This window comes from Misgurnus anguillicaudatus, chromosome 10 (assembly GCF_027580225.2).
Source record: "Misgurnus anguillicaudatus chromosome 10, ASM2758022v2, whole genome shotgun sequence".
NCBI lineage: Eukaryota > Metazoa > Chordata > Actinopteri > Cypriniformes > Cobitidae > Misgurnus > Misgurnus anguillicaudatus.
In genome coordinates this window covers 33,874,162-33,899,412 of record NC_073346.2, presented here as the reverse complement: position 1 = coordinate 33,899,412, position 25,251 = coordinate 33,874,162, and the positions used below count along the sequence as shown (strand labels likewise).

Genomic DNA, 25,251 nt, shown 5'->3' with positions numbered 1-25,251 from the left:
CATACAGCACAGCAGAGAATTGGGTGTCAATTAAGGCAAAACATACTAGAAAAAGAAGAAAAAGCAAATGTTTGCTTAACGCATCCTTTAAGACTATTTAATATCCATCTATGGTAAATTTTAAAGTAAAGTGACACATTTTCTTGATGCAATTTTACTCATTGGTGCTTATTATCTAAAAAAATTCCTTTGTTGTATAAAAAAAGATCTCTTTACAGGCAATTTTACCAATCCCCATTACATTTTAAAAAACGATTTTCTTGATAAAATTCTGGGCCTAAATTTACATCAAATTAATTATTGCATGGATATCTCGAATACTCGATTCTGATTGGTCAATAACAGCATTCTGAGGTTCAATATTTTTGAAAAATGACTGCTAAACTATTTAATAGACCACTATCCTGTTGTGCTGATTCATGCTGTGCTATATTTATGTCTCCCATTGTCACCCCGCCTCTCACTCTTCAACTCAAATCAATATTTTGTGTTTATTTATTTATCGAGTAAACAGCCATGTATCAAGCTCAATAATGTAATGTAGACTTGTGGTCATTATCGCAACATGATACAAGATTTCTTTGCATAATGACCAGCTGACATTATCCTTTATATAAAGACACGACGTCCATGAATTAGACTAAGCTTTCAATTTAAAACATTTTTGGTGTAAACTTTACTCTCTTGCTTGCTTTAATCTTTTGGTTACACTTTATTTTATGGTGTCATTGTCACTTTGTAATTATATGTTTAAGTACTGAGCAATAAAAATTAACAACACATACTTACACTGTAAAAAAGATTTGTACTTAAAAAAAAGTAAGTTACCTGGTTGCCTTAAATTTTTTTATTCATTCAACAACAATTTTATAATACTTTTTTGAGTCAACTAATATTTTTAAGTTGATTTAACTAAAAATTTGAAGGCAACCAGGTAACTTACATTTTTAAATTGAACCAACTTTTTTACATTGTACTATATGGATAGAATTCGGGCTACGATTTTAGTTTAGGGTTAGTTGCATGAATAATTTACTCCTATTATCAGTAATAGTAACTACATGAAATGTGTGACAAAAACATTGTAAAATAAAGTGATACAATTTTTTAGAAATTACATCACTGAATTTAAATCAATGAGAGCATCTGTTAAAGGCGGGGTGCATGATCTCTGAAAGCCAATGTTGACATTTGAAATCACCTAAACAAACACGCCCCTACCCCAATAGAATCTGGACCCTCTTTTGATAGAACCACCCCAAACATACGCAACCCAGGCAACAATGCGAAGTATAGGTCTCTGCGGAACAAAAAAGGGGTGTTTCCCAATTTTGGGGCGTTTTCAAACTGGGATTAAGCATTTTAACCATCCAATCAAGCCATACATCATTATTTTTTAACACCGAAAACGGCCAAAAGTTGGGAAACGCTTCTTTTTGTTCAGCAGAGACCTCCTTCTCAAAAATGCATTTGGGAATCGCCCACTCGATTTGAGCCAATCAGACAAAGTGGTGGAAAAACCCTTACTTTAGTTTGAAAACGCCCCAAAATTGGGAAACGCCTCTTTTTGTTCAGCAGAGACCTCCTTCTCAAAAATGCATTTGGGAATCGCCCACTCAATTTGAGCCAATCAGACAAAGAGGTATAAAACACCTATTTTAGTTTGAAAACGCCCCAAAATTGAGAAATGCCTCTTTTTGTTCTGCAGAGATCCCAGTCTCGACGATGTCGGTTAGTAGACACGCCCCTTACTGCTGATTGGCTACAAGTGTGTTTTGGTACTCAGCCCGACTTCCTTTTCCAAAGCGTTTTTCAAACATCATGCACCCCGCCTTTAAGGCAACTAATCTCAGGATAAATCACTGTTGGGATTTTTTACTTACAAATAAATAAACATTTTAATTTATAAATTTAGTGCAAATTGACTTTAAATGTATCTATTGGACAAAATTTAGGACCAAAAAGTCTAAATCAAAATTTAGCTGGGGCTGAATCCAAACACTTATTTGGCATTGAAATCTGGGTTGGTTTACAAAAAGCTGATGTCCTGAGTCATTCATTGTGAATCACTAAATAAACAGTACTGGGTGTGTGATGAAGTCGATAAAAAATAATGAATACTAGTTAACTTCAATGGAATTAGACTAAAACTAGTCAGGACAGACCTGACGCGACACCTTGTCCGGCAAGAAGATGGTAGTGTAGTTGTTTTCAATCTTCTGTTTGGTCATGGTTTCTCAAGCAGGACATTGTGTATGCGTGAATGTGTCTGCCAGCGTGTATAATGTCCATACGTTTTCAGGATGGAGTAAGTCCAGGACTGGTCATGTCTGTCGTGGGACTGGCCAGATACTCACTAGACTTTAGGCTAGCGAGAGATTTGTAACTGGCCATTGAGGTCAATGAGCCACACAAACCCCTAAGCGACGGAGTATCTTCTTTCCCTGTGAAAACACAACCACACATTCACGCGTTAGTGGAGTATGGAAACACCAACATCTCTCATGCGAAATCTTTAAATGCCATTAGTGAACCTATTAAAAGAGAGATAAAGATATAACATCTGAACAACAGAGAGGAGCTTTTAATATGAAGCTTTTTTCCAAAAATTTGGTAAAAAGAATCTGTAAATAGTGTGCGTCACATTACAAAATAAATCTTAATGGTTCATAACAGACTACATTTTTTTGATGCAAAATGTAATTAGATTTTAGGGTAAATTATGACCCAGACATGTTTACAGGTGATTCACATGAGCAGATAAAAAAGGATGCTGCTGATGCCTTATCTCTAGGGTTATGAGAGAATGACATCATCTGTAATGGAGTCAGTAATCAAAGAATGATGATGTCATCAGAGCTGACTCATAGCACGCATCACAAACCTTGCCACTGTGCAAGTCCTATCTTGCTGTCCAGACTGTGCGTGTTGAGCTGTGCTGGATCCAGAGAGGTCTGCGATAGACTCATATCTGTAGAAAGCTGCTCTAAACTCGGGAAGCTCTTTCTGTGGACACACAAACGAATCTCATAAAACCAAAAACATGTCACATTCGACCTAAGCTAGCAATAACATTTTCTTCACTTGTTTTAACTATTTGGAGAAATTAAAATATGATGTGATCCTGGACCACAAAAGCAGTCATAAGCAGCACAAGTATATTTGTAGCAGTAGCCAACAATACATTGTATTAGGGCTGGGTATCAATTCAGATGTTTCAGATTGATTCGATTTCGGTTCAGAAGCTATCGGTTCGGTTCGATTTCGCTTCTCGGTTCGATTTTCAATTCCAATGTTCGAGGCAGTTTTTATACTAGATTCTCGATTCAACTCAATAAATATAGATTTGATACAAATACTATATTTATAAAAAAGAACAGTGAACAGCACACTTGGGTACATTAAAACAGAACCCATCTCTAATTTTTAAATGCATACAATTATGTTAAATACAATACAATTTTGATGCAAGATGTATAAAAAATGTATGCTGATTAAAGTTACTCTTATGTTAAATTTTTGCGTAAATAAATATGAAAAAATATCGATTTTTGGCCTTTGAGAATCGATTTTGAATCGACCACGAAAAAAAAGATTAATCGAAAAATCTATTTTTTTGCCCAGCCCTACATTGTATGGGTCAAAATTATCAATATTTTAATGCCAAAAGTAAAGATCCTGTTCCATAAAGATATTTTATTAACTTCCTACCATAAACATATATAAAAAAATTAATTATCATCAAGAATATGTGTTGCTAGTGGATAGCTTTAAAGGCGATTTTTTCAATATTTAGAGTTTTTGCAACCTCAGATTCCAGATTTTCAAATAGTTGTATTTCGGCCAAACATTGTCCAATCCTAACAAACAATACATCAACGGCAAGCTTATTTATCATAGACTGCAAAAAAAGATGGACGTATTGTCTGTGACGGCACCCATAGGTTTCTGAAGATCGTTTTTGAAGCTTAAGTAGGCGGTGCCTGCCGTCGCCGTTGACTGGTTGCTGAAACTACGTCCGCCTAGCTCGACTCCACTGACAGCAGTGGCTGTTTCAACGTTACTCAAGTGGCCACGCCCTTAATTATGCAAAACTTAAGGCTTAAAGGGATAGTTTGGCCAAAAATTATATTAAACCCATGATTTACTCACCCCCAAAAATGATGGACATATGCGGTGTTGTTGTAGAAATATCCAAATTTAAAACTTTATAAACCAAAATAACTAGCTTCCATTAACGCCCCCATCTTAGACTGCTCTGTATTCAGGAGAGAGTATCAGCGTAGTGTACGCATTTTTTTTTTGTGATGTATGACAAATTCGGAGGGCGGGGGCACCAAGCAGCAGCACAGAACCCTTCGTAAACTGCGTACGCTCTCATCTTGAATGCGGACGCGACTAAGATGGCGGTGTTACCGGAAGCTAGTTATTTTCGTTTATAAAGTTTTACATTTGGATATTTCTACAACAACACCGCACGGATTACCCTCAGAAGGCATTTGTTTATCATCGTTGAGCCGTTTGGGTTTATTGTGTGAAGGATGGATGCACATTTTTTGGACATGAAGGATGTGGACTTGGACGTGGACCGTAACTTTACATTCGATTAACTGAAAGATCTAAAATAACTGAAAGTGTGCTGGTCTGAAAAATGATGGACGTATGCATCTCGGACAGCTTGGGGGTGAGTAAATCGTGGGTTTAATATGATTTTTGGCCGAACTATCCCTTTAATATCATTTAAACGGATGAGTAACAGAAATTCACCCCCCTTACAGTTCATGAAGGGCAAAATTAGCTATACAGACCAAAAACAAATTTTGTCCCAGGCTGTAAACACATTATTTCTACTGTAAAGTTGGGCATTTTAACATGGAGGTCTATGGGAATTGACTCCCTTTTGGCGCCAGCCTCTAGAGGCCAGTCGATGAATTGCAGTTTAAATCACTTCCGTATTGGCTTCATCAGATAGATTGGAAGGTTGCCCCTCGTTATTTATTCAAATTTTCATCAATCCAGCTGATGAATTGACCCATATGGCTGGTTTTGTGGTCCAGGGTCACATATTTAAAATTGTGCTCCTGTTAAGTTCAGTGGTATATCATTGCGTCAGCAGCCAAAAGTTAATGGGTCGATTCGCGTAGAACACACATTCTGATAAACTGCATACCTTTAGATAAAAGCATAAGCCAAATGCACATATGTGACCCTCGACCACAAAACCAGTCATAAGTAGCACACGTATATTTATAGCAATAGCCAAAAAAATATAGCTCAAAAATATGTTTTTTATGCCAAAAAAATCATTTGAATATTAAGAAAAGATCACGTCCTATTAAAATATTTTGTAAATTTTATACAGTAAATAAATTAAAAAAATATTTTTCATTTCATTTATTTATGAAGCAGAAATAAACACAACAAAAGTTGACCACTGTGCTGTACAGAGGAAATAATAAAATAAAATAGAAATAAAAACAGTAATCATTAGTAATACGTGTCGCTAAGAAGTTAATCTGGACAACTTTAAAGGCGATTTTCTCAATATTTAGATGTTTTGCAACCTCAGATTCCAGATTTTCAAATAGTTATATTTCGGCCAAACATCGTCCAATCCTAACAAACCATACATCAATGGAAATGATGATGTATTAAATCTCACTTTCCAAAAAATTACTCTTATGACTGGTTTTGTGGTCCAGGGTCACATACAGTATTTAAATTTGTGAAGTCATGTACATCTTTATAGTACTTGTTTTACCGTCTGAGATGTATTATGCATTTCTGCTTACAGTTTACAGGATCACTGTAATGTGAATACAATAAGAATTCTCACTGAGCTCACCAAACTGTTTTTGAAAATTTGGGGTAAAATGTAATTGAAAATCTCAGTGGGCATAAAATAGGTGGTATTTCCTTTAAATAAATAGAGATCTAGATATGTTTCTGTGAGATTGGCACAGCACCAGCATTTGGGTAAAATGACTTTAACTATTTATATATTCCTCTGAATGATAGTAGGGCGTGCACCACTGTACTTAAATACTATAATGTTATTACACACCTGCAGACTAAAACAAGAGGTTGAGATAACAGCTCAAACTAACTGTTGGTTTTCGCTGACCGAACCCAACTTGATTGAAATCCAATATTGGATAAGATGTGAGGTAAGGCTGCACATATTTCGTTCTAGGTAAGTATGTTGAAATTATAAATATACAGACGTTGAAAACAGGAAGCACATACTCCTCCCATGGTCCTGTGCGTTTCCTGTACAGGATCGTATCCAAGGCAACAGCGTTGGTATCCAAGGCAGCAGGTGAGGGCCACTGATTTGTCAAGTGAGCGGTAAGCTCCTGTCTGGAGCGCAGGTCATGGTTCTTCATCACCGTTCTGGATGTAAAAATATTTAAACAAAGAGATTGAGATACAGATATAAGAACATCAGGGGATGTTTAGTACACAAGGCCATAAAAAAGCTTAGAGGTGTGCCTTACTGTGAAAAGATCTGAAGACAAACAAATAGGGGTGGTGAGTGTATATTAATACTCATAGGTTCAGACTTACTAAAAAAAAAAAAATGAACACCATAACAGTGCAGATGGAGGTCCGAAATTATTTGTCCTGTCAGGTCGATTCCTATCGACACAGAAGGTAAAAACTACAACTTCACTTTCACAGCGTTATCGAGCTACACCGTTGCTGTTCTATAGCAACCTCTAGTGGAGAAAATTACATATTGTGCCTTTACTTCTCTTTCTTACAAATTGCCTTCACCTCAGCAATCAGGTTTTAAAACTGCCCACTCAGCTGGAAGTCACTCATTGTAAAACACACACGCAGTCAGAGATCATACACGCTCCTTCATATTGATTCATGCATGGATGTTGCAATCGATACAGAGATACACAAACAGCTTGACGTGGATGAAGACCAGCTTCTATCTCCTCAGATTACACCAGAATTTGCTCTGCTGTCATTTTTTGCAAGAACATGCGTCATCACCGCTGGTGCTGGCTGAGCTAGCACATACTTTTGCATTTATTCATTTAGCAGATGCTTTTATACAAAGTGGCTTACAAATGTGGAACCGTAATAAGAGCATCCCAAAAAACAAGGAATTTTCCTTCCATCACCCTTTTCCCTCCATGCTGCAATTATCCATTAACTTATTTGCCTCCGTCGCCATAGCAACAATCCTCTGGTTTAGGCGATGACGTCTTTTCAAGCAGACAGATGATGGTGCTCAGATGAACCATGAACTTCAGTCTGACAGAACCTGTCGACTTCATCGGACATCATCTGTATTGAGATTTTGTAGCCACAGAAAATTGTCTGTTTTCTGCATTTCACTTCCACATTACCTTGTGTTTAAAATGTGTGCAAATTGGCTATGAATATTTAGTTAGCTTTTATGACAAATGTGAACCTGTCTGTGAAATCCAGGCGAAAGTCTCAATATAATTTTGAGATTATGAGCATCAATGTTTAAACTCCCCATGAACTGGAAGTCAGGATCGACTTTACTTCCACATTGTGACCACACAGACTGTAAAAAATATGGGTGTACTGTCCGTGACGTCACCCATAGGTTTGTGAAGAGCTTTTTTAAGCTTAAAGTAGGCGGTGCCTGCTGTTGGCCTCTTGGCCACGCGTCACCGCACATCACTCGCGTGACAAAGGTAGTTCACCCGTCACTCAAGTGGCCACGCCCTTAATTATGCAGAACTTTAAGGTTTAATATAATTTAAACGGATGAGTTACAAAAAAATTCAACCCCTCATAGTTGTCATGAAGGGCAACCTTAGCTATACAGACCAAAAACACTTTTTGTACCAGGCTGTAAACATATTATGTTCTACTGTAAAGTTGGCCATTTTAACATTGAGGTCTATAGGAATTGACTCCCTTTTGGAGTCAGCCTCTAGTGGCCAGTCGATGAATTGCAGTTTGGCTTCTTCAGAGTGATCGGAAGGTTGCCTCTCGGTTGTGACGTATTCCCGAGTGAAACAGAAGCCGTTTCTCAATGTCAAGGAAGGATCCTCGGAAGCCGGAATTTCGAGCATGTTACGTCATCGACGTCCGTCAAAGGACTGTTCCAATGTCAAGGATCCTCGGAATTTCAGCCAAGGACTGAGTCCTTCGTTCGAGAAATATTCCATATACAGGAAAGGATGCATATGCTTTAGTGATGGGAGAAATGAAGCTTTTCGAAGCTTCGAATCAATTGAACCAATTGATTCCGTTTTTCGAAGCAGTTCGAAACCCACACACGCTGGCGACCCCTGCTGGTCAAAATAGTGTAAAAGCAGATGTGTCGAAACATTTTACACTTTTTTTTTACAAAATAGCAAGATTTTTATTAAAATATGTTAAAAAAAGTATTTAACTTAATTAAGACATAGTTAAAAGTGTATTATGTGTTTTTAGTTTTATTTAGGGCAAACAAATGAATAAAACTATCTACCCTTTTAATTATGCACATTTTTATCATTAAATCTGTCTATAAACAAAAAGTAGACAACATGGCAGTGTTATTAGTCAGAAGGATAAATGTTTTATGAACTTTTATAATAAAACTGACCCGAGTTCACCTAAACTTATTAGACACTGGTCATGTGATCAACTCCCCCTAGTGGTGAACCATCGGATTTTCGAAACGTTTCGAAACAGTTATGACGTAATGAAGCCTCGTTTGTTAAAATCCCGTGACTTGGGCCAGTTTGAAACAAGCTCCGAACCACTGATTCGAAACAAAAGATTCGTAAATGTTTCGAAGCCTCATGAAGCAGTGCTTCGAAAACGACCATCACTAATATGCGTATCCTCCGCGCTCTTCACGCGCTGAAATCACCCACAATCCTGTGCACGCAGCACCGAAAGCACACCTTTCATTGACGCAATGACGGATACTTGAGAAACGGCCAGAATATCATGCGAGAAAAATAGTGGGCGTGTCTTCTGTTTTTCACTGTGCTCTGATTGGATATAGAAAAGTAGGCGTTTCATTTAGAAATTGAACTTGCATCAGGCTGTTTCTCAATTCCAAGAACGCAAAGAACGGACTTGCGTCCTCGTGGAGATCTAACTTGCCAGGCGACCTCGGAAGAACGAACTCAGAAGGTCGCGAGCGTATGAAAATTGACATGTGTGCGATCTTCCTGTTGGTCACCTGACCTTCACCATTGTTTTGCCGCAATGACTTCTGGGGCGTGAAGCAATTTCAGCGCGCAAGTCTGCACTCGATGCATCCTCGATATCAAGAACACATCCGGGCATTTTCATGCGTCCTCTGTACTTGCGTTCTTGAGAATTGGAATGAACTTTGACTGTTAATGATGACGTAGAGCAAGGACACGAGAACGCAAGATCGCTGAAGAACACATATTGAGAAACAGCCTCAGACTGACAGTTGGAGGGGCGGAGTTAACAGATCCTCCCACCCAAGCCGTGTAGCTGGCATCATCAAAAAATGATCGCCACAAGAGGAAAGAAGTACATTTACAGATTTTGATTTAAAAAGTTTATGATGGCACATAAATAAAACAAAATTTGACCTGCACAGATAAACTGTTTATAATAAACACTGCAATACATAAAAAATAAGAATTGTCAGTTTTGATTTCATTGGGACTTAAATATCAATCATTGATTTCAATCTTTGACATGACCTTACTCAGTCGACCTTAAAGGGGACATATCATGAAAATCGGACTTTTTTCATGTTTAAGTGCTATAATTGGGTCGCCAGTGCTTCTATCAACCTTGAAAATGTGAATAAGAACAACCCAGTAACTTAGTTTTGGTAAACCATTCTCTGCAGCATGTGAAAAAAGTCATTAAAATTTGGCTCCCCTTGTGATGTCAGAAAGGGATAATACAGCCCCTTAATCTGCACTATCCGACCAAGGCACTGCCATTTAGTGCAGAGAGCAGCTAATTTGAAAACCGCAAATCACAAAAAATTACTTTAGGTGGGTTTTCATAGACAAGGTCACAAATTGCTTGTGGCATCTTAATTGGAAATTGTTTCGCAAAGAAGCATCTGCTAAATATAAATCTGTGATAAAAAGTAAAATCAATTCACTTCACAGATATCTTTTTAGTGGAACAAACAATGGCAGCCAGGGACTTCTTTTCCGAGGGGTGCGAATTAAAAATGTTTTCTGCTCGTCATGTCAAAAATATTTGTTCGGTGTGTCTTGTAAACCATGTGCATCATGCGTCTTGTCAAAATAAGTGCCTGCTGCACACACGTCAAAAGGGTTTATGATGAAAGAGACGCTCACATTCACAAAATACTCGCAAGACACTCACTTAACACTAAACTCTGATTACACATGAGATTATACAAGTACCTGGCAAACCTGAGTATCCCTTTTATCATAAACCCCTTCGAAGCGTCTGCAGCAGGTATGTATTTTGACACGACACATGATGCACATATAGGTTCACATCCCGATCAAATATTTTGACATGACGAGCCACACACATGGCGGGCTAAAAACATGTTTTCACTAACTTCGCATAGGGCACCCTCAAAAATGAAGTCACCGGCCACCACTGGGAACAAACATTTCCCATCATGCAACAGCACATTTTCATGACCATAAAACAATTCTTTACAAAGTGTTTTGAAATGTTTATCTCCATAATTGTTTTCCAGTGTCTTACAGTTGATCCTGAAGCTCCAGTATGATGATCTCCAATTGCTCTTTCTCCGATTTGTGTGTGATTTCTGTGTTTTCGAGACGCTGCAGGAGAGATTTTTTCTGAGACTCAGACTCAGACAGCTGAGCTTCCCTTAGACGTACCAGCTCCTCCAGATAACCCTAAACACACACAACCGGAATCAAGGCTGGGGGTACGTTTGTACCATAACACTACACCATACGACAACATGATTGTATAAACCAATAGATTCTGATATGCAATTCATACGGTGATATATCCACTACAGGGCCGTGCACAGACATTTTGAAAGGCAGTGGCCCAAGCCAAAAAGGGGGCACAATTTATATGGTTTTAACAATATGATGTGTTATAGATTAGTATCAAATAATATAAGTGATTTTATAAAACGGCCAGTTCTGGTTCTTCATTCTGATTGGTTGAAACGCGTTCTCAGCTGTGATAAAACTCACCGGTAAACCCACGGCTCAAACCGTATTACATAGCTTGTATCACTGCGCCACTGTTGTTGTGTACTGTAGAAAATAACTGTCAAAATGTCGGATTTTGTTGTCAATTTTGATTTATTGGGTGGGCTAATTATATTATATTGTATTAATTATAATCCTCAACAATTGAACAATTAATGGCGATATCCAGATAAGTGTCAATAAATATTGTTGAGTTTTCTTGTTAATGCTTCCGTGAGGAGTAGTTGTACCGTATATTATCCACTGGGTGGCGATCACTGATCAGTGGTGGCGATCTTACACAACATAAACACTGATGCTTTCACTCAACACTTTAAAACTCAAGTGTATTTTTTGATCAGCGATCTGAATCGGATCTCTAACAAAAGTCATTCACAGAAATGGAATTATCCCAACATTTTGCTCAAAATTTGAGAGGATAAAAGAACAATTGAAGGTAGGGTGAAACGTTTTTATTTTGTTGTTTGAAAGCAGAGGGTCTGTTCTTTCATTTGATATATTGTATGTTTATATATCTAAAGAAGAACATTTTTCTGGAAGGCATTAATGTTTAACTAAAGCTGGGTGGCAACTCTTTTAAAAAACGCTGGCAGGGAAAGTGTTAAGCATGCTTCCAAGCATATTTGATCCACACGTCAACAGTTGCACGGTATAAATGTTAATGTATAAATTAGATGAATGTTAATTTATGAAAATAAACACCACAGTCTTAATAAATCATATTTTCATTGTGTCTTTGCTCCGTCTGTTTTGCTTGGGAACCGCTCTGTTGCAGACACACTTGAGTCTGAGGAACTACTTTGTTTGGCGGAAGACTAATATCTGTACTAATATAATTACAACTTATTTGCTGTGTTTTATTATATGAAATCCTGCTATACATAATTTGAAGCAACCGTTTTATAAACGCAATAAGCCCCGCGAAGCAGTGGGTTACCAGTGCATTTTATAACGGCTAAGGGGGTTTTAGGCACTCCGCTTCGCGTCGTGCCTAACAACGCCCCTTAGCCGTTATAAAATGCACTGGTAACCCACTGCTTCTTGGGGCTTATTGCTTTAATAATGGAAAATAGACTTTATAACAAGATTTAGAGTGTGACAAAACTTCTTAATATTCTATATGATTTACATGCTGAAACTTTGAATCCATGTTTGCAATTTTGAACAGCTTTTGCAGCCTCCCTTCCAACTCTGTCTTTTTTTAAAACATTGTTTTTTATTTTTTGTTGACAAGGTGTGCCAACAACAGCAAATTTGGTGTTATTTATATTAGATCTCATCGGGTACATTACTTTTATTAGACAATCACTGTAATTCTAAAAATGTTTGCTAAGTTGTTAGCACTTTAAGACGACAGAGAGCAAATCATCCACAGAAATACAAAAACATAGGAAAGCCGAGACAGGTCATCCATATTTTTATTTTTGCTGCTTGTTTTCTCATGATCTCGAGATAACAAAAGTTGTTTTCTGGCTATCCAGACATAATAATCCAAATGCCATAATGTAATTTCCTGTCCATAATATTTCATTTATTTTGAAGGGGACTGCTGATGCATATGGAGTTTTCGCCGTTACCCCGCGTAGCTAATTGTCGATAGACTTAATAAATAAATAAAGTTTGATGTTCGTGAATTTAGGGACCATCTCTAAAGTGCACTGTACACGTTTCTATCTTCAATAGTATTTAACTGTTTATTTGAATAAATATAAAACATCTAAAAAAGTGTGCATTATAGTTGACAATCACGAACACTTTACAGTTGGTTTTGTGACTGTTTGTTGACTTTAAGTTATTCCATTTTAATGCTGTTTAAAGTAGAAACGTATATGGAGTTACTTTAAAGACGGTCCCCAAATTCACAGCGCTATCAAATGGTCAATTATTGGCAAATCTGTTTCATCTTGAGTGAATCTCTGAAGTAAAATCTCATTTGTTCATCCATGCTAATTTGCTAAATATGCTTTTGCTGTCTAAAAATTATGTTCTATTGAGTACACGTAAGCTTTAATCACATCACAAGAATACAACTTTTGTTATGTCGAGATCACAAGAAAATTAAGTAGTGATCACGAGAACACAAGCAAGCAAAGATAAATATAGAACACGACCTCTCTCGGCTTCAAACTACCAAATTACTAATTGAACAGCTCAACAACTGAGGTAATGTAATGAATCTACCTGTTAATACAACAAACTGTCGTCTTCGCCCTTCAAAGAGTGGACACAGAATGTGATAGATGCTGCGGAGCAGGCGGGAAATCACGAAGTGGATTACCAGAAACAGTGGATCTTTAGACGAGCGGTAACAGAACACTTTGACTGTGGTTGGCGAGAGGGGCACCTCAGCCGATTAGGGCAGAAGGGCAGTTGCTCTAGCCACCGGGCCACCCCCCTGTGCACGGCCCTGATCCATACATCAAACTAAGAAAAAAAGGTTTCTTTGCTCCTAAAACGGCTGAGCAATTACATTTTTCCATATCATGGCATATCATCGTTCACACCTGGGCAGTGCCCGAAATAGTCCCTATCCCTTAAATAGTGCACTATTTAAAGTGGTGTGTGAATAAATACACTCGATAATGTTAACCATACACTATAAAAAAAATGCAGCATGAAATTAAAATAACTTGGTTTTGCACTGGAAAAAAATACTTTCTTAGTATTTTTGTCTTGTTTTCAGTAAAAAATTATAAATATTCTTAAATCAAGATGCATTTTCTTGATGAGCAAAATGACATAAGAAAGTATGTCTAGTTTTTAGGCATAAAATAAGAAATTTAAGTGACTTTGTGCTTAAAACAAGCAAAAAAATAATAATAATCAATGGGGTAAGAAAAAAATCCTGAAAATGTTTTCTTTTTTCTTAAAGGGACACTACACTTTTTTTGAAAATAGGGTAATTTTCCAGCTCCCCTAGAGTTAAACATTTGATTTTTACCATTTTCTAATCAATTCAGCCGATCTCCAGGTCTGGCGCTAGCACTTTTAGCATATCTTAGCACAATCCATTGAATCTGATTAGACCATTAGCATCGCGCTCAAAAATAACCAAAGAGTTTCGATATTTTCCCTATTTAAAACTTGACTCTTATGTAGTTACATCGTGTACTAAGACAGACAGAATATTAAAATTAGCAATTTTCTAGGCTGATATGGCTAGGATCTATACTCTCATTCTGGCATAATAATCAAGGACTTTGCTGATGTAACATGGCTGCAGCAGGCACAATGATATTACGCAGTGCCCGAAAATAGTCCCCTGCTATTGAAAGAAAACCAAGGGGACTATTTTTGGGCCCTGGGTAATAACATTACAGAACTACAAAAGAGTCAAGTTTAAATAATACATGTAAAAATATATCGAAACTCTTTTGTTATTTTTTAGCGCGATGCTAATGGTCTAATCAGATTCAATGGATTGTGCTATGCTATGCTTAAAGTGGTAGCGCCAGACCTGGAGATCAGCTAATGGATTCCAAAACGGTAAAAATCAAATGTTTATCTCTAGGGGAGCTGGAAAATGAGAATATTTAAAAAAAAAAGTGGAGTGTCCCTTTAAACACTTAATTCAAGAAAATTTTCTTACCCCATTGGCAATTATTATTTTTTGCTTGTTTTAAGCACAAATGTATCTACATTTTATATTTTTGGTCTAAAAACTAGACTTATTTTTTAAAAAGTAACATATAAATATATGTTGATGTGACAAAAATGCTGCATTTTTTACAGTGTAATTTTAATCCCATAATGCACCACAATAAAAAGTGTATAACCAATGGAAACAGCTAGACGCTAACTAGGGATGGGACGATTACCGGTTTCACGATTAACCACGATAAAATGTCCTGATGGTTCGTATTATCATTTAAAAATTAATTATCATTTCAACCCTGTTTGATTACTGTGATTTTGAAAACTCGCAGTAAATCCTGTCCAGCCAGAATCAGTTTGACGCAGGGCCGCACATGCAACATAGTTGCACAAAAAGGCATTTAAGGGATAATGTATTAATTCACGGTAAACTTAATTTTTTTTACCATAGACATAATTTCAGGGACATTAAATATTAAATTGTGATTTTCAAAAATAAAACTTTTTCACTGAAATGTTTTCAGTGTGTGAATCAGTTCTTTTTGAACATTTCCATCTCATTTTAACAAAACCATGATAATACTTTGGTCACTATTATCATGATATAAAATTTTCGTACCGTCCCATCCCTAACGCAAACCCTTCACTGTGAAGTGCGTGCCAAATGAACTCCCGCTACTAGTTCATATATGGGCAATGAATGGCCCATAAAGCACTAGGCGATAAGAAACAATTCAGACAGTGTAAATATGCTTTGCATTTTGGTGAATGAAGTCTGATATCGCTTCAGTGTCACGTGAGCTGCTTCAACGCACACACATACAGGGTGCTACGGTTTCATATCATATATAAATCGGGACTCTATTAGTCTTTATTTTAATACAACTGTGGTGCTCACAAGCTGGCAAATGCAGCTTTGCTGGACTGTGCCATAAACAAAACGCTATTGTTTATTTAAAAAAAATTGGAAGGGTCGCCTCGTTAGTTCCGTTCTGACTTCCTGTTTCAGTTAAAATGACATCACCACATCAAATAATGCTGCACGTTTCAAAGCATTTCAGTGGGCCTTTTGGTAAACTGGTAGTATGGTCTTTTAAACATAGTAACCTTCTCACCTTCTGCTCGAGCACGACTCTGTATTTCTGCTCTAGTCTTTTACTCTTGCTGTACCAGCTGCTTTGATCAGCCAACAGATTTGCTGCCAAATAGGTTTCAGGAGTTCCCGCTTCACTTCCACTGCTGCCCAGCGTCCTCATCTCCTCTTCATCGCTGCTGATGCTGTCAGATCTGACACATCCCACAGTCTGAATTAACAGATGCATTAACAGGCCTGAAGCTGTGTGAAACTGCGTGTTTAACACTCACGTTTGTGTAAATTTAAGGTACGGTGTGTAGTCAATGACGACTGGACAGCTCTCATCAAGCCCCTCCCCTTTCAGGCAGAAGCTGAAAATCAATGCATGCACTTTTTATGAGAAGAATGTCACTGTGAGAGTATTATGGGATGCTATGAAATAAATGTGTGAACAGGACTGTAGGTGGCTTATGTCAGCAGGTGTTTATAAGGCGCTAACGACTGATCAACATCCCGTCCCCGCTGAATGTCACCGGCACCCTACAGATAGGAAATGAGTGAACATGTACCTGAAGTCAATGGCATTTAGACCAATCAGAGTATCTGCCAGAAGCCCCGCCTCTTCAGCCAGAACTACCGCCCCTTCCTCATAGAACCTCCTGAAAAACAGACACAGGACGAATCTTTAATACACATCCTGTAACAGATCTGATGAAGGCCGGGATTATAAACATCTGTATTTCCGAGTTCTCACACCTTTTCAAAAAATGAATTTGCATGATTTTTTCAATCATTTGCAAATACTAAATTGGGTTTTTATAAAGACATAGTTAATGAAACAAGATTATTTATCAAACAAACTTCCACACTGTTTGCCCTACCCCAAACTTACATTACAAGCTGATCCAGAAATTGCCATGTCGAACTGCCTTATCTTACAAAACAAGATATTGTTAGCATTTAGCCCATTCATTCCTTAGGATCCAAACAGGGATGAATTTAGAAGCCACCAAACACTTCCATGTTTTCCCTATTTAAAGACTGTTACATGAGTAGTAACACGGGTAAGTATGGTGACACAAAATAAGACGTGGTGATTTTTTAAACTATATTGTTTGTTGGAAGAGCACGTAGTTTGCAGCACTTTGACCTCGGCGCGCAGCAACATCATCATTCCTGACTACTCCGCCTTTCGCTCAAACGTCCGTCAATATTACTGCACCCGAGGTCGAAGTGCTGCAAACTAAGTGCTCTTTCGCCAAACAATATAGTTCTCATTTTTATCCGCTTAAAATTGTCACGTTTTGTTTTGTGCCGCCATGCTTGCTCGTGTGGCTACTCATGTGACAGTCTTTAAAACATGGAAGTGTTTGGTGGCTTCTAAATTCATCCCTGTTTGGATCCTAATGAATGAATGGGGCTAGGCTAAATGCGAACACATTCACGGCGTGCTGTACAAAGATTAAGTGCACGCATTGAATAAAGAAAGGTATGTATTAATTCATCCAAGTTGAGGTAAGAACATAGTAAAATATTGAAATACTGAGGTGTTTTCCTTTAACCTTACAGCCATCTTGTATTTAGTATTTGCTCGTATGTAACCAAATGCAGATACCTGGTAATTTTGAAGTCTTTGAGAGCTGCAGAAATGTATTCAGACAAACGTTTCTCCATTAACGCTACCCTGATCCAGGCACGACCCTGAGAGAAAGAGATAGGGAGAGAGGCCTCTTACCAGTCAACCACAGAAGCAGTGAGAGGACATAAGCTGGTTTTAACATCCCTCTCAGACTGCACTAACACAAGCGTGAATGCGGTCCAAAACTTTATGCGATCGGATCATTCAAACCATGTTAGAGATGCACAATTGACCGCATCGCATTTATAGCGGATAATGCATCTTGATGCATGCCAGACAACAGCAGAGAGCTGCCTCCTCCTTCCTTCACATGCCAAAACAATGTTAAGACTTAAAGACCCACTGAAGAGCCTTGAAATGTAACTTCAAATGAAACAGGACATTGAGGCGGGACAAATTGAGTGGCCTTTCTTCCTTTTAAAATAGTAAAAAATGGGTATTTTATCTCTCAGCCTGAAATTTAATGAGAAGCTGAAGTGCAGAATGATGTATGTTCACATCAGATGTACACGGCAATCTGTCTTAGCTGCCATCAGATTACCTGAGACGGATGGTAAGTCCAGGTCTGTGTGGCTTGGCAGGATGTGTGTGTGTTTATTTATATTGATTGTGTTTTATTATTTATTAAGGTCTTTAATGAGATGCAGGTATCCATCATTGATTTAAAGTCAAATCTGATTCAATATGGGCATGTATGCATCCATGTTCTGACCTTTGACTTGGAGCTGCGTACGTTCTCCATGTTCTCAATACTGTGGATGCAGCTGTGTGGTACTTTACTACACGCTACACGTATGTAGTCCCAGAAACTGCGTGGACTCTCATAGCCAAACCAACTGACTTGACCTACACAGAGAAAACAAGTATACACACGACACATTACATGAGCAAGCAGATAATACTTTGCTTTCTGTAAATACGTCCATTCGATTTAAAAGTAATCAATTAACAAATACTAGCATTGCATCATCAATTAAACGTTTTAGAAAATATACAGCGGGGAATATACTGTAAGTATTTAACACATCAGCAATTTAATCAGTAAGGGGACTATTGACACAGAATTTCCATCAGATGTAGCCATCAACCCAAATATTCAATTCATATAAAGAAATCAGAACATTTAAGTATACAAGTTGAGTCATAATAAATAAAGTGAAATGACACAGGGAATAAGTATTGAACACACTTTATTTAATACTTTGTCAGGGTTTCCCACAGCACTTTTCAGTTCGGGTGGCCCACCTAAGCTGGGATACCCTACCACCTCAACTAAGTCGTCCAAAAAAAAAAAAATCACTGCACAAAAGGCCGTCAAGTACATCTCGGAGAATAGCGTGGACACCCTTCACACCGTGAGCGGGCACGCGCCACATGGCCAAAATGAGAGAAAGACATGGTCTGTCACTGTCTGGAGGATAACTAGCCTGTTGATAAAACATTTAATTTATTAATAATCTAGTATGTGTTCATTTTCTGTCATAGTTTCTTCAAAATTGAGTTTTATTTGAGTGTTTTTAAATACAAATATTTTCATCATGACACGTACGCCCCGCCCCTTTGATTGCCACGCCCGCGGCCCGCCCACCTGCACAACCCTACCACCTTAACTAACAAATTTTCTGTGGGAAACCCTGTTTGAAGAAAAGCCTTTGTTGGTGATTACAGTCTCTAGACACCTCTTGTATGGAGAGACCAGTCGTCTCCATTGCTCAGGATTGATTCTGGTCCATTCTTCCACACAAATGGTTTTTAAATCTTGAAGGTTCCTTGGGCCTCTTTTATGAACTTTGATCTTCAGTTCTTTCCATAGACTCTTTATATGAATTCAATATTTGGAACATCTGGTGCACATTTTGTGTCAATAGCCCTCTTAGAAATCCCCTTACTGATAAAAATGCTTATGTGTCAAATACATATTTTCCCCGCTGTACGTATATAAAAAGGTATATAAATAGTGCTGATTTTGTTGTATTGGACGGTGTTTACGTTGTGTTAGCAATGCAAAGGTTGTGGGCTCACAAGGGAGCACAAATGTATATACTTCAAATGCACTATAACTCACTTTGGATAAAGCATCTGTCAAATGCATAAAAATGAAAATACATTCTTCCCTGTATCCATATATGTAAAAACTGTGTACAAAAATAACTTTCGATATTTCCATTTTAACTATTTTTTATTTTTGCAATTTATATTCTGAATCTACTTTGTAAAGAAATTGAATAACTCTTCTGTGCACCTTTTTTAGTTTTTGTTATTGCAAGCACAGAAACACAGAGAATATTTTATACCAAAATTACACCAAAAAGCATTGAAATATATACATTTATCTACATTCCCAGCCTTAGTAGAGAGATATAGAGAGAGAGAGCTATTGTATCAGGCTGCAAGTCGGATCTCTTCTTACCCAAAATGAGACGCTCACTGCTGTTTTTATATCTCATTAACTCTGCTGTGTGTGTGTGTGTATTGTTCAGCAGCATACATCATAGCATCATTATAATGGTGTGTGTGTGTGTGTGTGTGTGTGTGTGTGTGTGTGTGTGTGTGTGTGTGTGTGAAACAACAGGCTTTTTGGATAATTTACTTTCACAGACACAGTATGTGTGTCGGGATATTTATATCTTTGTGGTACATATAAGAATTTCCTGCGGGATGATTAAACTTTCATCATCTTTTTCTGTTTTATATTGACCTTAATTTGCATCAGAAATCATTTAATTATATAATTTAAAATTAAATTAAATTATGGGGCCATTTGTAAATATATTTAGCAATAAATTATATTATTTAGGTACTGTGCAGTACTGAAGAAAAATGCAATAGCATGCTAAATAATACGGTAATCAATATCTGATGCAATAGATATTTGTCTTAAATCAATTTAATTAAGTTTTTTTTTTATATATAACCAACATGCTTTTTGTTTCAGAAAAAGGAAAGCATCACAACAACTTCAACAATGTTAACAAACCATTTTCTGTATTTCTTCATTTTCTTTTATTTTAAACACCATACCAGCTTCTAGGCTATATTCATGGCGGGAATAAAGTGTAATTAAATAAAGTAAGACTAGAAAAGATGATTCAAATTCATTTCCTCTAAAATCTTAGAACCATGTTTGGATTAACAAACAATTTTAACAATGTAATATAAAATAAATACACCACTATCATGCACAGTTGCACACGCATGCATATAACCAACTAACATCCACATACCACATACAATATTATCTGCATCAACCTAAAACTTACTTTTTGAAGTATTAAAATTAAATCAAATTTATTGCAAACGAGTATATCGGGAAATGCACAGTCAGATATTTCAATAATTTTGGGATATTGCACAACCCTAATATTGTTATACGTGTATTATAATTATGGTATGTGATTATAGCATTCACCTGATTGTGCCTATGTGTGGATCAAGTTGTCTTGCATTTTTCGTACACAACAATATTTTTGCGAAGTATGATTTTCACGCACAAACCCGATGTTTCTGTCTCACCTTTCAGTCTATGGCTCAGAATGTGTTCCAGAATGGAGACAAAGTTGATAAACTCAGCAGATGTGTCATCTATCGTTTCAAAACATGAACGATCAATAAGAGTCTTCACCGAAAACCTGTGAACTCAAACACACAACTGTTAACACTTATCTGCACAAACCAACCCAACTCTAAATGTACTTCTAAAGAGGTTTGAAAATGTGTCATAACTGTCCTGTTATTATAACGTGCTTGTGTGCTATTTAACGGTCTACATTTCAGAGATAATTTCACTTTTGATATTTCCCTTGGAAAACATATTGAGAAAAACAAGGATTAAAGTGTCCTACTTTACCAAACACGATACCAATTAAATTTCAAACATCTCCTTCTTGACTCCTCTGACACAAAATCAGATTAAAAATGCAAAATACACATTTTTATGTATGAGATCATGATGGATGACTTACATTCTTATGAATTAAACATGTAACATGATGAGGTCATGTGACACACTGTTCAAAATGTTTATTGATGCATAAAACACTAACTCACTTAACATAACTCACTGAAAATCTGACTTTTCCAGGTTTAAGTGCTATAATTGGGTCCCCAGTGCTTCTATCAACCTAGAAAATGTGAAAAAGATCAACCCAGTACCTTAGATTTGGTAAACCAATCCATAATTGAAATTTGGCTCCCCCTGTGATGTCAGAAGGGGATAATACCGCCCCTTAATCTGCACTATCCCACCACGACACTGCCATTTAGTGCAGAGATCAGCTCAGGGTTTCCCACAGCATTTAGCAGTTCGGGTGGCCCGCCTAAGCTGGGAAACCTTACCAACTTAGCTAGGTCATCAAAAAATAAAATAAAAATAAATTTGCTGCACAAAAGGCCGTCAAGTGCATCTCGGAGAATAGCGCATACACGCTTCACATCGCGAGCAGGCATACGCGCCACACGGCCGAAATGAGAAAGACGTGGTCCGGACCATCACTGTCTGGAACTAGCCAGTTGATAAAACATCTTGGAATAGCGCGGACGCGCTTCACACCGCGAGCGTGCACGCGCGCCACACGGCCCCACCACCCGCCCAATCCTACCACCTTGACTAACAAATTTTCTGCGGGAAACCCTGCAGCTCATTTGCATTTTAAAGGACACACCCAAAAACGGCACATTTTTGCTCAGGTTGACCCCAAAGTGGCAATTTTAACATGTTATAATAAATTGTCTATATGGTATTTTGAGCTAAAACTTCACATATGTACTCTGGAGACACCAAAGATTTATTTTACATCTTAAAAAAGTCAGGTGAAATGTCCCCTTTAACAACCCCTCGTATACATAAGATGCAATGTGCAGCAGTAAGCACTCGAATAACCAGACAGAGATATCATAACCCAGAGATACTCTGAATCACTTTGGTAAAAGGTCACAATATTAACTTGGAAACATGTAACACTATTACGTTTTTTATTTATAGAATATAAATCAAATGGGGAAAAAACAATGACAACAGGGCTGATGTATATCCTGTGGACATATACAACTATAACACTTTCATAAATGCCTTATAACTTTTGAAAGGTTATATAGAAATTGCAAAAATGTCATTGCTAGCTATACTTTCTATTTGACCCAAAAAGGGATGAAAAATCTATTGGGGAACCAAACACACACACACACACACACACACACACACACACACACACACACACACACACACACACACACACACACCAACACACACACACACACAAACGTGAATATCATCGGTTTCTCTAAACGTCATCATGTTATCAGAAAAAAAACAAAAAAAACACCTGGGATGATGCATTTCTGAATGAACTCTGGCTCGGATATCACAGGATAAAAGATAGGAAATGGATTTCTGCTTATCTTTCCCTCTGTTCTCTCAGACACAAACAGTAAAATGACTTTGATTATCTGAGGTGTGGGCTTCAAAGCTTTTTGATTGGCTGATACCTGCTGTGCCCCCTTAATAGGCATGACATTTCTGTTGCTTTTCCTGCTTCAAAACAATCCCTGTATGACACTGCCTGATCACACTTAACAACGGGTAAATAACATTCAGCTATATACAATGTTGAGAAACTGAGATATACATTATGCATACATTTAACCTACAGTGAAGAGGAAGTACCTGCCGACATCACTTCCTTCAACAGGTTAAAAAATGCATTGCTTTTACAGAAATACAATAAATAATAGAGATAACTTTTGGAATCTCAGCGTAGTATTTATTGCATACTCAACATAATACTATATACTTTACTTTTAATAAAGCACTATGGATGCCACAGTAAAGAATTTAGCATGATACTGTATATTGTTGTCATATGACCTCATTGCTTTGCATGTCTAATTCAGTGAGTTAACAAAACCTTTCCTAAACCAGCCTGCTACACAAGCTAAAACCAGGATGGGAGATATCATGTAGGTATATCATGGTGCCACCAACCCTTAAGAGAATTAACCACAGTTTTATTACAGTAACCATATTTCAATTTTAGTATTTGTAATAAAACCACAGTAACCACAGATTTACCATTGCCTCACTACAGTAATCATATTTTAACCATGACACTTGTAATAAAACTACAAATCGATAATAACAAATCTGAGAAAAACATGGTAACGTTACTGCAGTAAAACCATGGTTTTGCTAATAGTTATCAGTACACAAAAAAAAACATTGTTACTACACTTTTACCACAAAAAAAAAACATTTTCGTAAGGGATGTACCATAACCTTTAGACGTGTATTATTTTTAAGTATTTTGGAGTACCATATAAATATAAAGGGTGGTTCGTGCCATGGTATCACCACAGTACTTTTCTGTCAATTATGACGTGATGTTCTCTGGCGACAGATCTCAGATCAGCGTTACAGCGTGCATCGCACGTACATCATCATATTCATCATCATCTCTACAGGTCTATCAGCAATTTGCAAAAAACCCGAATTTGTTTGCAGTGACATCAGCATGCACGCTCAGTGTTGCAGTACATCAGACAATTAAAGTATAAGCAGACTTTACCTGCACACGGTGATCAGATTTCTCCTCTCCACGGCTCTGATTCGCGCAGCTGCTTTTTTTCGAGCTCCATTAAACCCGAGATTTAAAGATGCCATGATCGTGTTTTTCTGTCACACGACTCTTTTTCCACGCGTGTATTTCTCGGATGCTTTAGTTCAGTCTCATGAACTGATTGACTCTCGCTAAAGCCATAGAAATATAAGTGCGTGGAGCGGCCAGCAGCAGGTAAGCTTGCTATTAGTGGGCGGGGTTTGGCTGCCCGGAAGTTCCTATATTTTTTAGGAACGGTAAATTATAAGTTTATTATAACTAATATACTAATATTTTTTTCGATTCGGTTGTCAAAAGAATCTTCAAAGTGTAAATTATCATGCAGACCATCACCGAATCAGTTGTTATGGTAACTGTTAGTGAGCAGAGCCTCATCACAGATTACTGGATACTGTTTTTAAACGGTTTCGGGGGAGTCTACAGTCCATTTCAACGTGAGAAATCAATGTGGAATTTAAAACATTAGATCGATTAGTGTAGTATCTCCAATAAGGGATAAAATGTCATAATTTATGCCCGGGACTCAGTGGAGGATTTGACACACTGAGCCCCCGCGCGCCCCCTGGTGGATTTTACGTTGCGTGTCGTCGTACAGTTGATTGCGGACAAAATGTGCCACCCAGTGACTGAAGTTCATTTGCGCGCATGAGATCAGACTCTCATTATGTAGCTTGCTTTATAAAGCCTGTACTACAGATTTATATGGCGTCCTTTATGCAACGAGTAAAATTTGTTTGTAATAATGTTGTCCTTTAAAAAAGGTTAGTCATTCTTTACTAAAATCATTTTGGATTGAGTTAGATTTATGTCGATGGTAATATATCACTAGGTGGCGCCAAAGCCACGGACAATAAACACAAAACGCTAACGCACCTGTCATATGCAAATCAATTAATGAAAAATAAAATGAAACTTGATTAACAAAATATTATTTTATCATTAATATTATGCACTCAAGAATGAGAATGCTGGTAAAGTATACCCACATTTTACACAAAACTTCTGTCTACTGTAACAAGAATTGGTTAACGCTTCTAGTGATCAGTGGATGGGTTGGGTGGAAGATGTCTGAGATGTGCAATGCTTAAGTGCCCCATGAGGCCGGATGTGAGAACCGCTGTGGTAGAGTAAAAACGTCATTGTTCTTTCTTTATCTTTCTTGCGTGCACA

At 37.4% G+C, this 25,251-nt stretch overlaps 1 protein-coding gene across 2 annotated transcripts; it reads right to left on the bottom strand.

Annotated features, from left to right (window-relative positions):
* Positions 1-1,002: 1,002 nt before the first annotated feature.
* Positions 1,003-24,342, bottom strand: rundc3b (RUN domain containing 3b). Of its 2 annotated transcripts, none has more exons than XM_055211062.2 (11): positions 24,031-24,342; positions 20,984-21,099; positions 18,183-18,316; positions 17,447-17,532; positions 16,401-16,490; positions 16,122-16,202; positions 15,872-16,043; positions 10,675-10,832; positions 6,225-6,393; positions 2,885-3,006; positions 1,003-2,444 (listed from the first exon to the last, which is right to left on the bottom strand). In XM_055211062.2, exons 1-11 carry the CDS (start codon positions 24,123-24,125, stop codon positions 2,420-2,422), a joined length of 1,248 nt encoding a protein of 415 aa, XP_055067037.2. In that variant the 5' UTR covers positions 24,126-24,342; the 3' UTR covers positions 1,003-2,419. The 2 variants fall into 2 exon arrangements, with proteins under 2 accessions (XP_055067037.2, XP_055067036.2); XM_055211061.2 differs by having other exon boundaries at positions 6,247-6,393; positions 24,031-24,337.
* Between the last annotated feature and the right edge of the window lie 909 nt (positions 24,343-25,251).